Source organism: Cetorhinus maximus, chromosome 14 (assembly GCF_964194155.1).
Source record: "Cetorhinus maximus chromosome 14, sCetMax3.hap1.1, whole genome shotgun sequence".
NCBI lineage: Eukaryota > Metazoa > Chordata > Chondrichthyes > Lamniformes > Cetorhinidae > Cetorhinus > Cetorhinus maximus.
Genome location: NC_135892.1, coordinates 30060403 through 30077641, shown reverse-complemented (window position 1 = coordinate 30077641; position 17239 = coordinate 30060403). Strand labels below are relative to the sequence as shown.

The 17239-nt window shown below is 44.9% G+C and overlaps 1 protein-coding gene across 3 annotated transcripts in view; it reads right to left on the bottom strand.

Moving 5' to 3' along the window:
* Positions 1 to 17239, bottom strand: part of LOC144689556 (plasminogen-like) — a 183648-nt gene that overhangs the window by 89541 nt on the left and 76868 nt on the right. For all 3 annotated transcript variants that reach the window (XM_078556731.1, XM_078556733.1, XM_078556732.1), the window contains exons 8-10: positions 9154 to 9316; positions 8775 to 8896; positions 4096 to 4252 (exon numbers count right to left, since the gene is read on the bottom strand). In XM_078556731.1, the coding sequence (XP_078412857.1) occupies positions 4096 to 4252; positions 8775 to 8896; positions 9154 to 9316 (442 nt within the window). The remainder of the gene's footprint in view (positions 1 to 4095; positions 4253 to 8774; positions 8897 to 9153; positions 9317 to 17239) is intronic.

Here is a 17239-nt window from a genome sequence, read left to right as displayed (position 1 = left end):
CTGGACTGTTCAGAGGGAGCACTCCCCAGAGCGGGTGTCACTGATCGTGGTAGCATGCTGTGCTCTCCACAATCTGGCACTGGCAAGGGGGGACCCACTGGAGGAAGAGGATCTTGCCGCAGCTCCACAGGCCACAGAGGATGAATCCAGTGGTGAGTCAGAAGAGGAACATGGTGAGGACAATGCTGAGGGCGTGGAGACAAACCTCTGTAACGTCCAGGGAGGCAGGGACACCAGGGACACTTTGATCCAACGCTCCTTCAGCTAGGCTGCCAAATAACCGCGCCCATCTCATGCCAGGGCTGCCGCCTCCGTCCAGGATGTTCGAAATGCCCAGTCATGTGAACCCCAAGTCTACTCAGTGCCTGTGCAATAAGATTTTTGTACTGGCATACCCTGTACCAAAAATTAAAGTTGAATTATACTCAGGCCATCACAAAATAAGCAAATTTAATGTTATTGTCACATTGAAATCACACTGACATGACCATTATTGGTGTTGATGTCCACTCCAGTAGCCATATATATCAAACATAACTGAACAGAAGATCATCCATGAACAGTCCCTCTTGTGCTCATGGTACCTTAAACTTTCATTTGCGAGTGTAACATCTTGGTGCACCCCCCCACCACCCCCCACCCCTCGCTGGCAGCGGCATTGGAGGCAGCCTGCTGACTCTGCTGTCTTGTTGGCCTTGGTTACCTTGGCGGTCATCCTTTGGCCAGTGGAGCCTGTTCTGGCCCCATCTGGGAGGGAGCAGCCAGTGCCAGGGCTGGCATCTCCCCAGTCATCGCAGCCTCATCAGATGCGACGGCCACTGGCAGAGTGGCGGAGGAGTTGCTGCTGTCATCTGGAGTGCCCTGAGAGGAGCCCGCAGAGACGACAAGCAGCTCATGAGCCAACATGAGGTCACTCTGGATCTCCCTGCTCGCCATTGATGGATTGGCACCTCGCTGGGATACTGGGTGCCTCATCCATCTCCCACACTGGCACTGACCACCTGAGGTCATTGCCTGTGTGAGGGCTTTCAGGTCTGAGCACAACCCCAGTCACCCCTGATTTTGCTCCTGCAGCAGCCTCTCCATAAGAGTCACCACTCTCTCAATGGAGGAGGCAGTGCGCTTGTCAATGAGGGTCAAACGCAGTGCTCATGCTCCGCATGGACTCCTCCACAACAGAGACCATAGAAACATAGAAAATAGGAGCAGGAGTAGACCATTCAGCCCTTCGAGCCTGTTCTGCCATTCACTATGATCATCCAACTCAATAGCCTGCTCCCGCTTTCTCCCCATATCCTTTGATCCCTTTCGCCCCAAGAGCTATATCTAACTCCTTCTTGAAAACATACAATGTTTTGGCCTCAACTACCTTCTGTGGTAGTGAATTCCATAGGCTCACCACTCTCTGGGTGAAGAAATTTCTCCTCATCTCAGTCCTAAATGGTCTACCCCATATCCTCAGATTGTGGCCCCTGGTTCTGGACTCCCACACCATCAGGAACATCCTTCCTGCATCTACCCTGTCTAGCCCTGTTAGAATTTTATAGGTTTCTATAAGATCCCCCCACATTCTTTCATTCTTCTAAACTCCAGCGAATATAATCCTAACTGACTCAATCTCTCCTCATAGCACGCATGCCCTTATGGATCTCCGCCAGGTCCTCCCGCACATCCTGTTGGACGTCCAGCATCTGCCACCTATTGGACGACTCCAGAGGCTCATCATCTGCCTTGGACTGAGCACCGTCATGGTCCCCAGCAGTGCTCCAACTGCCGGCGCCCTGGGCACTCTTTGCCTCCGCCTGCACCTCAACAAGTATGAAGTGACCTCACCAATGTGTACCAACAATGTTGCCGACGATCTAACGCCCACCAAGATGCTGGTATCTATGCTGGTGCCTGGTTCAGAGTGCGGGCGTGATGCAGGTGCTGATGAAGCCTGGTGATCCTCTGGCATCAAGGGTGGCCCTTCTGGGTCCTAAGAATGAGTGCCTACTGGCGAATCTAAGGGAGAACAAGGACATGTCATGAGTTAAAGTCATCACACTGTCACTGTGCATGCCAGGCACCCTTGAGACAATGGAGATCTGCATCACAGTGCCAACGTCTTTCAATGATCAATGGAGACTCCAAGCTTGAGGCTCCCATCAATTAAGAGATTACAGAAGAATGTTTGCACAACCCGAAACTCTCACCTCTGTGCACTGCACTCTTACCTTCGTCTGACATCCCTACCTCTCCAGGACCATTTGTTTGGGGAGCATGCCAGCTCTCCAGCTCCAGGATGCCCTGCTCGAACCTGGTCAGCAGCAGCAGGTTGGGCGGGCCTCCACCTGTCCGTGACCTCTCCAATTGGTTATGGCTCGTCTTCTCCTGGAAAGATAGAGGAGCATTGATTCGTCTACTATCTGCCTGCAGTGCCATTGCAGCCTGACCGACCCACCTGAACAACACCTTGGAGGGCACAGCCAAGTCAGTCCAAACTGCTAGGGCTCAACCGCTTGGCCATCTCGGGCGTTACTGACAGTTGACACTCAGACTCTAACACCCCTGAGCTCCACAGGGGGGCGGCCAGCCCTTAACACCTCACTACACTGATCCATGCCAACATGGTACTCATCCTTCCTGAGCGCAGCAGGTCACTGAACCTCTTGCAGCACTGCACCCATGTGGGCCGCACCACATCATGGCTGCTGACCTGCCCTGCCACCTCCTCCCATGCTTTCTTCGTGAGGTGCGTTGGCCTCCTCCTCCCATCTCAGGGGACGAGGGTGTCCCTCCTGTCACCAACCTCCTTCAGGAGCACGGCGAGGCACTCAACCGAAAAGTGGGGGGCCGAGTGCCCACCCGACCTGCCCTCCCACCTGGTGTCTCTAGCCGCACTTGATTCCATAACTCGAATGCTGAAAATGCAGAAGAGACTTTCTTCCATGGCAGCCTTCAAGCGGCTGCCTGTGCAGTTTTTAAACCAGCCACCGGGTCGCCATTGGACCTGGCCCCCGCCTTCCTGACCATTGGGGAGCCGCATTTCACGCTGGGTGGGCCTTAATTGGCCCGCCAGTGTGAAATCGTGGTTGTGGGCCTATCGCAGGTGGCGGCCTGTTTCCCGGCTGGTCCTGCACCTGCCGATCGCGCCTGCCAACCTGAAAATTCTGCCCCTAGGGCCCCATTTTAAGCAGCTATTAAGAAATAAAGTAGAAAGCTAGAGAGGAAATAAGAGGGAGTAAAACAAAAAGAACACAGAGATGAGGGGAAAAGACAGCAGAATGTAAGAAACCAGAGGGTTTTGGGATAATGGATGGGGGAAAGCAAGAAAGCAGAAACAAAAACACAAGAATGGAGATAATGAGACCACGGGGGAAATGAAAATGTACAGGAGACAGAAAGTAAGAGAACACAGTGAGTTGTTGAGAAAACAGGCATTGAAATTCCTTCGAACACTCAATATAACGATCATAGTGATGGACTGTTAATGTGTGGTCATTTGCTACACAAGTATTATTGGAGTCTTAGCCCAATTTTTCAATGCTCATGAAGTTTCTTCGAGTACTCTGGACTAACACATTAATACACAGTGCCAGCTATACTGATTTTGGCTTGTTAACAATTAAGTACCATTAAAGACAAATAAGCACATTTGTAGCATTCTCGTCTCTGACTCAGCAGGTTATGGGTTCAAATCCCACTTCAATTATTTGCGCACAAAATTTTGGTGGATCCTCGGCAGAAGTTTTGAGGGACCACTGTCAGAGATACCATTGTTTGGATGAGGCAAAAAAAGCCAAGGCCCCTTCTCCCTCTCAGGTAGACCTATAATAAAAGAAGAACAGAGGAGATATCCCCACTGAGCTGGCCAATATTTATCCCTTAACCAATATCACTAAAACAGATTATCTGGTCATTGTCTTATTGTGGGACCTCACTGAACAAATTAGCTGGTTTTTGATATTAAGGCAGTGACTACACTTCAGAAGTACTTTATTGGCTATAAATTGCTTTTAAGGTTTCTTGAGGCCATGAAAGGAGCTTATTAATTGCAAGTCTTTCTTTCTTTGGGTCTGTATAGGTACAAAAATATGTACATATTGTACATACACATTAGGAAAATTGTGCGATGTTTTCTCATGTCTATGTGGTGTCATGGAATCCCATTCCTGGCATCTTTTTCCTGATAGTGTCACCGCTGTAGTCCCGCGATAGTTATAACCATTTCCATTAAAGCAATCAGTAGATCCACCTTCATTCGCCGGCACTGAAAAGTAAACAGTGTAGATTATTTGAGGAACATCTTGATATAAAAAACTCACAATCTTGTAATATTTACCAGTATTCCTAGTTAATTTTCTCTATGCATAGAGTCATAGAGGTCTACAGCACAGAAAAAGGCCCTTCGGCCCATTGAGCCTGTGCCGGTCAAATAAGTACCTAACTATTCTAATCCCATTTTCCAGCACTAGGCCCATAACCTTGTATGCCATGGCATCGCAAGTGCACATCCAAATACTTCTTAAATGTTATGAGGGTTTCTGCCTCTACCACCCTTTCAGGCAGTGAGTTCCAGATTCCCACCACCCTCTTGGCGAAAAAATTCTTCCTCACATACCCTCTAAACCTCCTGCCCCTTACCTTAAATCTATGCCCCCTGGTTATTGATTCCTCCACCAAGGGGAAAAGTTCCTTCCTGTCTACCCTATCTATGCACCTCATAATTTTATACACCTCAATCATGTCCCCCCTCAATCTCCTCTGCTCCAAGGAAAATAACCCCAGTCTATCCAATCTCTCCTCATAACTAAAACTCTCCAGCCCAGGCAACATCCTGGTAAATCTCCCCTGCACTCTCCCTAGTGCAATCACATCCTGTGCATTAAAGGATAGTAATTCTGTGGTTTGTTGTTAATCGATCAATTATTATTCTTTGCCCACTCTCCTAGCCTTGCTCTTAGCAGTAAATATATCCAATGCATTTTGATTAGAAACCTAACATTAAATGTACATTTTAATTTGTTCAGCATCAATTTACATTGAATGTTTAGCTTTACTCCAGATTTACTTCATTCCCATGTTGCATGAGTTCCTTCCATTTGAGGATTTATTAAAATCACCAACAGAGAGCAGAGCAGCAGATTTGGTTGAAGATGGGGACTTTCATGCGAACATACGAACAAGGAGCAGGAATCGGCCATTCGACCCCTCGAGCCTTTCCGCCATTTAATAAGATCATGGCTGATCTGATAGTAACCTCAAATCTGCATCCCGCCTACCCCCCCACCCCCCGCGATAACCTATCACCCCCTTGCTTACCAAGAATCTATCCACCTCTGCCCTAAAAATATTCAAAGACTCTGCTTCCACCACCTTTTCAGGAAGAGAATTCTAAAGACTCATGACACTCAAAGAAAAAATTTCGCCTCATCTGTGTTTTAAATGGGCGACCCCTTAATTTTAAACAGTGACCCCTAGTTCTATATTCTCCCACAAGATCCTCTCTACATCCACCCTGTCAAGTCTTCTCAAGATCAGGTTTCAATCAAGTCACCTCTTACTCTTCTAAACTCCAGCAGATATAAACCTAGCCTGTCCAGCCTTTCCTCATAAGACAACCCGCCCATTCCAGGTATTAGTCTGGTAAGCCTTCTCTGAACTGCTTCTAATGCATTTACATCCTTCCTTAAATAAGGTGACCAGTATTGTGCATAGTACTCCAGATGTGGTGTCACTAGTGCTCTGTATAACTGAAGCATAACCTTCCTACTTTTGCATTCAATTCCCCTTACAATAAATGATAACATTCTATTAGCTTTCCTAATTACTTGCTGCATCCGCATCCTGGCCTTTTGTGATTCATGCACTAAGACACCCAGATCCCTCTGCATCTCAGAGCTCTGCAATCTCTCACCATTTAGATAATATGCCTCTCCTTTATACCTCCTGCCAAAATGGATAATTTCACATTTTTCCACATTATACTCCATTTGCAAGATCTCTGCCCACTCACTTAACCTATCTATATCTTTTTTGTAGCCTCCTTATGTCCTCTCCACAAATTACTTTCCTACCTATCTTTGCGTCATCGGCAAATTTGGCAACCATCCCATCCATCCTGTCAACCAAGTAATTTATATAAATTGTAAACAGTTGAGGTCCCAGCACAAATCCCTGTGGCATACCACTCGTTACATCTTGCCAAACAGAAAAGGACCTATTTATGCCTACCCTCTGCTTCCTGTTAGCCAGCCAATCTTCTATCCATGCCAATATGTTACCCCCTATGCCACGAGCTTTTATTTTCTGCAATAACCTTTGATGTGGCACTTTATCACATGCCTTCTAGAAATCTAAGTACAGTACACTTCCTCAAAAAACTCTAATAAGTCAGTTAAACATGAGTTGCCTTGAACAAAACCATATTGAATCTGCTTGATTATTTTGAACTTATCCAAGTGCCCTGCTATAGTTTCTTTAATAATAGCTTCCAACATTTTCCCTATGACAGATTTAAGCTAACTGGCTTGTAGGTTCCCGCTTTCTGTCTCCCTCCCTTTTTGAATAATGGAGTAAGATTTGCTATCTTCCAATGTAATGGAATCTTTCCTGAATCTAGGGAGTTTCGGAAAATTAAAACAAATGCATCAACTATCTCACTAGCCACTTCTTTTAAGACCCTAGGATGATATCCATCAGGACTCGGGCATTTGTCAGCCCGCAGCTCCAACGATTTACTCAATACCACTTACTTCTCTGATGATTGTATTTTCCTGAGTTCCTCCCTCCCTTCCATTTCCTGATTTATAGCTGCTTCTGGGATGTTACTTGTACCCTCTATACTGAAGACTGATGCAAAATATCTGTTCAATTCATCTGCCACCTCCTTATTTTCCATTATCAATTCTCCAGACTCACTTTCTATAGGACCAACGCTCATTTTGTTAACTCGTTTCTTTACTAAATATTGATAGAAACTCTTACTATCTATTTTTATATTTCTGACTAGCTTTCTCTTGTACTCTAATTTTTTCCTCATTATTAATTTTTAGTCATCTTTTCCTATTCCTTATATTCGGTCCAATCTTCTGGCCTTTCTGAGACTTTCAGTGGGCCTCGTATCAATTCTTTTCATGACAAATACTTTGGAGGAGGAACAGCAGAGCAGTAGCTGCATACAGAGTCCAGAAAATTTGAAAACCACAAGGTAGACATGAATTCACTTGAAAACCTAGACTAAACTAAACTGGAAAGAATTCCATTGTATCATTCCAGGATGTCAGTCTTGGCTCAATGGTAGCATGCTTGCCCAAGTTAGATGGTTTTGGGTTCAATTTGTACATAATCCAGACTACCACTCCAGTTCAACATTGAGGGAGTGCTGCACTACTGGAAGTGTCTTCCTTCGGATGTGATATTAAACCTAGACTACTCTCTTCGGTGGTTTTAAAAGATCACTTGGCTCTATTTAAAGAAAATAAGTTCTCTCTTGGGCCCTGGTTAAAATTTATCCCTCGACCAACATCATTAAAGCAAATTTTATGATCTCTATCATATTGCTGTTTGTGTGAGCTTGCAGTGATCAAGTTGGCTGCTATGTTTCTTACATTACAGCGCTTCATTTGCTGTAAAAGTGAAATACAAATGTATCCATAATAATATGTTCTTGTGATCCTCTGGTGTCTAATTGAATTTACCTAGAATTTAAGTTGACAAAACTATTAAAGCACATGGGATCCTTGGCTTTATAAATAAAAGCATACAGTACAGGAGCAAGGAAGTGATGAACAACCTTTAGAAGTCACAGTTGAAGCCTCAGCTGAAGGCTTGAGTGAAATTTTAATTCACCTGAAAGCTTTTGCACAGAATTAAAATTGGGCCCATTGTGTCTAATTCTAGGTACCACATTTTGAAAGGATGTCAAGCCCGTGGAGATAGTGCAGAGCAGATTCACCAGAATGGTACCAGGGATGAGGGAATTCCACTATGTGGAAAGACTACAGAAAATGGAATTGTTTTCCTTAAAGCAAAGAGGTTAAGGGACCCAGATTTTAAGATAATTGGCAAAAAGGCCAGAGGAGACTGGAGGAGGTTGTTTTTTCTCTTAGTGAGTTTTAATAATCTGGGATGCACTGCCTGAAAGGGTGGTGGAAACAGATTCAATAGTAACTTTCAAAGGGGATGTGGATCTATACGTGAAAAGAAAAAAATTAGCAGGGCTATGGGGAAAGACTGGGGAAATGGGATTAACTGAATAGCTCTTTCAAAGAGCCAGGACAAGCACGATAGACTGAATGGCCTCTTTCTGTGCTATATGATTGTACAGTTCTATATTTGGACAGGTGAAAATGTTTTGTGACACCAGGAGCTCAATCACAAGACTAGTCTAAGGCATGTGGAGTATAAAGGTACACATGCAAGTCACACAGACACTAAAGACATCCAAAAGAGTGGGCAGATTGAAGGGATCTGTGAGAAGAATGTGTCACAGCCATAAAGAGGTAGGATGAGACAGAGAACAGTACAAAAAGCTGGAATCAGAAAGGAGAGACAATTACAAAAACAGAATTAAGTCTAATTTTTGTCTTTAATAATATCTTGGGAGATCAACCATATGCCGTAATGCTGCCGTTATGAGAAAACAACACATCTGACTCTATGTAACATGATGGGAAATCTGCTAATAATATATAGACCAATTGACAAAGCAACAAACAGCTTAGTGGAGATTTAATATAGGGCTCAATAAAAAGAAGCAGAGCACTATCTGGAAACCATGGAATTCTCACCTGGAGACGCAAGGCCACACTTTTGTACTTGGCAATATTCCCATCTTATATCTGGGTCGGTGGTGTAACACCAGGGCTCCTTTTCATTATCCGGGTTCCTGCAGTGATTATCTTCTAGTCCTCTGAAAAACAGCAGGTTGGATGTCGATCAGAAAGGAATATTACGTAGTTTTGAATGTGTGGCTAGCTTCATCTCATGAATAGAAGATATGGAAATATGGATGGTCTGAATCCTGATTGGAATTGGCTTGGCTCCACACAACTTGGAACAAGTCTGCAATCGTACTCAGGCAGCTCGCAGGAGTGACTTAAGTCTGTCCCCCTCATCAGGGATGATGGTGGAAAGCACTTCACACAAGGGCTACTGACATTTACTTACTTGCATGGGTAGTTGTCCGGAGTTCTTGAGTGCAGGTGCGGAACCTGAGCATCCCATCTTTGACAGACTCTACCAGAAATGGTTGTTGATACAGTTCCACGATACCTCTGACCCTTGCCTGTGTAACACTCTGTCTCTCCTTCAAAAGCAGGGGGCTCCCCATCTTCAACAGACATAAACAATATTGTCAAGTTTATTATTGAGGGCTTGTACAGTTGTGTTAGTATTTGTGTTACATGAAGGAACCATGGATAAACCTGGTTCCAATTTTCTGAAAGAGGGGATAGTAAATCAGAAATGAAGGAGTGGGAGCAGAACAGTTGTATTGGATTATACCTTCCAATGCCTTGTTCAGGCAGCCGTTTTTCTCGGAGAAGCCTAGACAGTGAATGTAGAAAAGTTGCTTGCCCATAATGTGTGGGAAGGGGTGAGGAGACTGAAAACTTTTAATATAAATTGCAGTGACCCTATTTTTTCTACTGCTAACACTGAGCAGTAGATCAAATCTAGATTATCAGAAATGAAAAGTGCAGGGTTCAAGAATAGTGTAGTGCTGCAGAACACTCTCGCGCAGTGCGATAATGGAGGAAAGGGGGCTTCTATCCTTCCACTCTCAGATATAGTATTTGGAAAGTTCTGGTGATTGCTCCATATCCTCTATAGAGGAAAATAATTATGAGAGGAAGAGTTGTCTTTGGGCTGTTCCCTGCTTTGATGAAGGCTACGTAGCAGGTCATGCACCAGTTCTCTTGGCCACACCAAAGCACATCCTATCAAGACTGGTATAACAGGAAGATGGCTGAAGCTAGAGGAGTCTCATAAAGAATAAGATCTCTCAAAAGGAATAGTGTAATTGACTAGAGCAGTAACTTCAGCAAATAGAATCATAGTATGATAAAGCAGAAAAGGAGGCCTTTCAGCTATCATATGGGCAAAATACCGCAGATGCTGGAAATCTGAAAGGAAAACAGAAAATGCTGGAAAAACCCAGCAAGTCTGATAGCATCTGTGGAGAGAGAAAAACAAATTTAACGTTTCATGTCCGTATGGCCCTTCTTCAGAATTTTTGCTTGTTTTCAGTTCTGAAGAAAGGTCATACAGACTCGAAACGTTAAATTTGTTTTTCTCTCTCCACAGATGCTGTCAGACCTGCTGGGTTTTTCCAGAATTTTCTGTTTTTCTTTCAGCTATCATGTCTGTTCTGGGGCTTCAAAAGAGCTTTCCAATTAGTTTCACTCCCTTGCCCTTTATCCAGAGCCCTGAAAATATTTTCCCTTCAAGTATTTACCCAATTACATTTTGAAAGTTATTATTGAATCCGTTTCCACCACCTTTTCAGACAGTGCATTCCAGAAGATGGTGGCATAGTGGTAATGCCATTGGACTTGTAATTCAAAGACCCAGGCTAACGCTCTGCTGGTGGAATTTAAATACAATTCGTAAAATCTGGAATTGAAAGCTAGTCTCAGTAATGGTGACCATGAAACTATCATAGGTTGTCATAGAAGCCCATCTGGTTCACTAAAGTCCGTTAGGAGAGGAAATCTGTCATCCTTACCTGGTCCGGTTTACATGTGACTCCAGATCCACAGCAATGTGGTTGACTCTTAAATGCCCTCTGAAATGGCCTAGTAAGCCACTCAGTTCAAGGGCAATTAGGAATGGGTAACAAATGCTGGCCTTGTCAGCTATGTCCACATCCCATCAAAGAATTTTTTAAAAAGCTGTGAACAGTCAGATGTCATGGTGCATATCAGTATGAATTAGATAAGCAGAAAGAGGGATGAAGTCCTGCAGGCAGGTTTTAGGGAGGTAGAAAAGTGATTAATAAACAAGACTTCAAAGGTCACAATCTTCAGGTTGTTTCTGGTCTCATAAGCACTGGTGAGTATAGAAATTATGCAGATAAATGTGTGGCTGGAGAGATAGTGCAGTAGTGAGAATTTTAGATTCCAGGGACATTAGGACCAGTTCTAGGCGTGTTGGGACCTGCACAGGTGGGTTGCGCCTCAATAGAACCAGGACCAATTTCCTCAAAGTGGTTTCCTAGTCCTGTGGGAGAAGGTTTCAGCGAATTTAACATGGGAATGGGCAATAGCATTAGAAAAGGAAAACAATGTGCACAAAGGATTGAAAGAGACAGATATCTCTAGAACAAGAAATAGTAAGTTATTAGGTGGAGTCAGACTAAAAAAGGTTTGCAGTGCATGTGCGTAAATGTACAAAGTAAATAAGGTTGGTGAAATGCAGGTGCAGATAGCACGTGGGAATATGAGTCATGCAATAATGGAGAGTTGGCTGAAAAAAGGGAAGGATTGGGTACTTAATATTCCTGGATACAAAGTGTTCAGGAATGAAAGGGAGGGAAAGAGAGGTGGCAGCATTGATTAAAGAGAACTTTACAGTGCAGGAGAGAGAGGATGTCCTGGAACATTCAAGGACAGAATCTATTTGGTTAAGAAACAATTGAGGTACTACTGTGTGTAATCTATAGACTAACTAGTGGAAAGGATATAAAGGTTGAAATTGCAGGGAAATTACAGAAAGGTGCAAAAACTACAGAGTAAAGAAAATAGGGACTTCAGTTATCCTAATATAGACTGGAATGGTAATAGTGTAAAGGGCAGAGAAGGGGAAGAGTTTCTGAAATGCATTCAGGAGAAATTTCTAGATTATGTTTCTGACCCAATGAGGAAGGAGGCATTGCTGGATGTGGTTCTGGGAAATGAGATGGATCAGTGATCATAGTATCAAAAACTTTAGGTTGGCTATGGAAAAGAACCAGGAACAATCTAGAGCAAGGTTACTTAATTGCAAGAGGGTCAATTTCAGTATTTTGAAAACAGATCTGGCCAAGGTAAGTTGGAATCACAGACTGACAGGCAGAAAATGCAATAGAACAATGAGCAGACTTTAAAGAGGGTGTGGAGCACAAAGTGGTTGTGAAAGTGCTTCATTAACATTCAGGAATTTGGTGCAAGTGGGGGTTCTCTGCGGAGAGGGAAGTACCATTTTTTTTTACCTCCAGTAGAGCTGGTCTATGTTTTTTATTGATCTCTAAGCTAGGAAATTATAACTTGCTATTGATTTATTTTACGAAATTAGTAACTTAAACTAGATAAACCAATTAATTAGTGAACTAAAATAATTGATTCAACTAAAATTAATTAACCAATCAAATAAACAGGTAAGTTTAGACAGGACAGGTGGTATGCTATAAGTGCAGCATGTGGGAATTTGTGGAAAGCATTGTGAACCCTGACAAACATACCTGCGGTAAATGTCTGTAGCTCAGGACTGCGGTTCAGATTTGTGAACTGGAGTCTAAGCTGTAGACATTGTGGCCCATCAGAGTGGGAAGAGTGTCCTGCAGTCAGCATCGTGGTGAAGCAGTCTGGGAAGAGTGTCCTGCAGTCAGCATTGTGGTGAAGCAGTCTGGGAAGAGTGTCCTGCAGTCAGCATTGCGGTGAAGCAGTCTGGGAAGAGAGTCCTGCAGTCAGTTCTTGTTGGAAATAAACAAGAGTGACATCACAAGATAGCGCAAGAGAGCGGTGGAGAGATCAGAACCAGCGCAAGTGTGGGGAAGCTTCAAAAGTGACATCAGCACAAAGGTGAGAGCTGATTGGTGAGTAGTGGGTAAGTGTTTTTCTCCAGTTTTTTTTCTCCAGTTTAAAATAGATTAAGCTAAAGAAAGGTAAGAGTTCTAGTTTTTATTTAAAGTACATAAATAACTTAACGTTTTTTTACTGTATTTAACTTAAAGTAAGGTTTTTTTTCAACTAGAGGCATGGCAGGACAGCTCAGTACCGTGATATGCACAGCCTGCAGCATGTGGGAAGTCCTAGACGCTCTTTGTGCTCTGACTGACCATGTGTGCAGGAAGTGCCACCAGCTGCAGCTACTTGAGCTCCGACCTTCGGAGATTGAGTGGCACCTGGAGGCACTGAGGTGCATCTGCGAGGCTGAGAGTTTCATGGACAGCACGTTTTTAGACGTGATCACCCCACAGTTTACGGAAGTGCAGACAGAGAGGGAATGGGTGACCATCAGTCAAAAGAAAGGTGGCACGCAGGTAGACAGGAAATCCCCAGGGTGAATCTCGCTTGAGAACCGCTTTTCTGTGTTGGAAAACGGTGAGAGTGATGGTTCCTCTGAGGAATGCAGCCATGCTCATGGCATTGTGAGTGGCTCAGCTGCACAGGGATGGAGGAAAAAGAGAGGAAGAGCAATAGTGGTAGGAGGCTCGATAGTATGGGGAACAGACAGGCGTTTCTGCGGCTGTAGACGTGACTCCAGGGTGGTATGTTGCCTCCCTGGTGCCAGGGTCAAGGATGTTACTGAATGGCTGCAGGGCATTCTAAAGGGGGCGGGAAAACAGACAGAGTCGTGGTACATATTGGTACCAACGACATAGGTAGAAAGAGGGATGAAGTCCTGCAAGCAAAATTTAGCGAGCTAGGAAACAGATTAAACAACAGGATCTCAAAGGTAGTAATTTCTGGATTACTTCCGGTGCCACGCACTAGTGAGTATCGAAATAGGAGGTTAGTCCAAATGAATGCGTGGCTGGAGAGATGGTAAAGGAGGGAGGGCTTTAGGTTTCTGGGGCATTGGGACCATTTCTGGGGGCGGTGGGGCCTGTACAAGGCGGGTTGCACCTGAACCGGAATGGGACCAACATCCTTGCGGGGAGGTTTGCTAGTGCTGTTGGGGAGGGTTTAAACTAACTTGGCAGGGGGATGGGATCCTGAGAGGAGGCTCAGCAGGGAGAGATGCACAGCCAAAATTAGAAGAGAGAGCAAGTGAGTCTGGAAAGCATAGAAATTATAGGCCAGTTAAGGCACAAGGGAGTTTGGCAAAGTTGGATGGTATTTATTTTAATGCAAAGAGTCTGACGAATAAGGCAGATGAGTTGAGGGCACAAATTAACACATGGAAGTATGATGTAATTGCTGTCACAGAGACATGGCTGGGAGAGGGGCAGGATTGGCAGCTCAATATTCCAGGATATGGGGTCTTCAGGCGAGACAGGGAAGGAGGTAAAAGAGGAGGGGGTATTGCAATATTGATCAAGGGATCAATTACAGCAATAAGGAGGGATGACATCTTAGAAGGCTCCTCAAATGAATCCATATCGGTAGAACTGAAAAACAAAAAAGGAGCAATCACATTGCTGGGAGTGTACTATAGGCCCCCAAACAGTAGAGAGAAATAGAAGAGTAGATATGTAGGCAAACTTCAGAGAAGTGTAAAAATAATAGGGTAGGTAATAGTGGGGGATTTCAACTTCCCCTACATTTACTGGGTTAGCCATAGAGTTTAGAGAGAGCAGAATTCTTAAAATGGATCCAGGAGAGCTTATTAAGCCAGTACATAGAAGGTCCTACAAGAGAGGGGGCGGTCCTGGACTTAATTTTAGGGGATGAAGCTGGGCAAGTGGTAGAGGTATCAGTGGGGGTGCATTTTGCAGATAGTGATCATAACTCTGTTAAAGGGTGGGACCAACAAATCCAGGGAACCCTGGATGTCGAGGGATATACAGGATTGGAGAAAGAGAAAAAGGGAGGCTTGTGGCAGATACCGAGGGCTCAAAACAGTGGAAGCCCTAGAGGAGTATAGAATGTGTAGGGGGGAACTTAAAAAGGAAATTAGGAGAGCAAAAAACGGGCACGAAAAAACATTGGCAGGTAAAATAAAGGAAAATCAAAAATTATTTTACAAGTACATTAAGAGTTAGAGGATAACTAGGAAAGAGCAGGGCCCATTAAAAACCATAATGGTAATTTGTGTGTGGAGCCGGAAGACAAGTAGGATTCTAAATCAATACTTTGTGTCGGTGTTCACAAGTGAGATGGACGACGTGGGTATGGAAATCAGGCAGAAGGACTGTGATATAATTCAAGAAATTAGCATAGAAAGGGAGGAGGTTCTAAGTGGTCTGGCAGGCTTAAAAGTAGATAAATCTCCAGGCCCGGATGAAATGTATCCCAGGCTCTTGATTGAGGCAAGGGAGGAGATACAGGGGGTGCTGGCAATAATTTTCAATACCTCTCTGGCCACAGGAGTGGTGCCAGAAGACTGGAGGACAGCCAATGTGGAACTCTTATTCAAGAAGGGAGGAAGGGATAAACCAGGGAACTACATGCCAGTCAGTCTAACCTCAGTGGTGGGGAAGCTATTGGAAGCAATTCTGAGGGACAGAATTAATTTACACTTGGAGGGGCAGGGATGAATCAAGGACAGTCAGCATGGTTTTGTTAAGGGGAGGTCATGTCTGACCAATTTGATTGAATTTTTCGAAGAGGAGACCAGGTGCGTAGATGAGGGCAATGCATTTGACGTAGTCTACTTGGACTTCAGCAAGGCTTTTGATAAGGTCCTGCATGGGAGATTGATACGAAGGTAAGAGCCAATGGGATCCAAGGCAACATGGCAAATTGGATCCAGAATTGGCTGAGTGGCAGGAAGCAGAGGGTGATGGTTGAGGGGTGTTTTTGTGACTGGATGCCTGTGGGGTTCCACAGGGATCGGTGTTGGGTCCCTTGCTGTTTGTGTTATATATAAACGATTTAGACTTGAATGTAGGAGGGTTGATCAGTAAGTTTGCGGATGACACGAAAATTGTTGGGGTGGTAAATAGTGAGGAGGATAACTTTAGATTACAGGAGGATATAGACAGGCTGGTCAGATGGGCTGATCAGTGGCAAATAGAATTTAATCCGGAAAAGTGTGAGGTGATGCACTTGGGTAGGACAAACAAGGCACGGGAACACACGATGAATGGTAGGACCCTGGGAAGTACCGAGGATCAGAGGGACCTTGGGGTGCATGTCCACTGGTCCCTTAAGGTAGCAGGACAAGTAGATAAGGTGGTTAATAAAGCAAATGGGATACTTGCCTTTATTAAACGAGGTATAGAATATAAGAGCAGGGAGGTTATGCTGGAACTGTATAAAATGCTGGTTAGGCCACAGCGAGAGTATTGCAAGCAGTTCTGGAGTCCACATTATACGAAGGATGTGATTACACTCGGGAGAGTGCAGAGGAGATTTATCAGGATGCCTGGGCTGGGGAGCTTTAGTTATGAGGAGGGATTGAATAGACTGGGGTTATTTTCCTTGGAGCAGAGGAGATTGAGTTAGAAGGAAGATTGAGTAAACAACAAGCCTGTTGTGGCTGCAGTTACTGCCAGACTGGGGTGCATTGGGTAAGAAAGGGTATCAGTACAGTCATCATGATGACAGGCGGGATCCATGGGTCCCTCCCGAAGGCTGTGAGTGTGGTTGTCGAGATTCAAAACTTAAATCTAATAGGGATCAGGTAACTTCCAGAGACAGGAGCCAGGATTTTCTGTGCCTGCCGGTGTTGGGCGTGTTCAGTGGCATGAGAGGTCAATATGGTGCGATCGGTTTCCTCAATGGTGTGAAACCATTCACGATCGTCCACTCAGCCCGCCAATGGCGGGCCGTGTTTCCTGCCATCGGGAACCTCATTGTCACTGTAATACATCCGCATACCATTATTAGGCCAACCCACCGAAATTGTCCTCCTATACCCCGCTGGATCGTCCATCCACTTCGGCAGGAAAGCACGCCGACCTGTTTCACATCAGCATATAAAAGGCGTGCACTTGGAAGGCTGCACTTTGAGGGGAACTCAGAGGTGAGTGCACAGCAATGATGTGCAGTGCTTGCCAGGGTCGCCTGCCAGTCTTCAAGCTTGAGGAGCATTGGAGAGGGGCAGTCATGGGCAGCCGTGCCTTTGAGGCGACTTGTGGGGGAGGGCGCCGTGCTGTTGAATATAGCGTACAAGCATTCGGGATGGGGGGGTAGGGTGGGTGAGGGAAGCGGCCACGCATTAGGGACACCTTATATAAAGTGACCATTCCTCTGCAACTGAGACAGTCCAGGCGCAGCCATTGATATGACTGAAGTTGGGCTTCTAGCTTATCTGCCCACTCAAGCAACGCAGGAGCATCGAAGTGCCACCAAGTGCTCCAGACCTTTTCACCTACCCCCTGCACAGACTGCAAAGTCATGAGCATTTTAGTCGACAGCAGAACAGTTGGACGACTGCAGAACAGTTA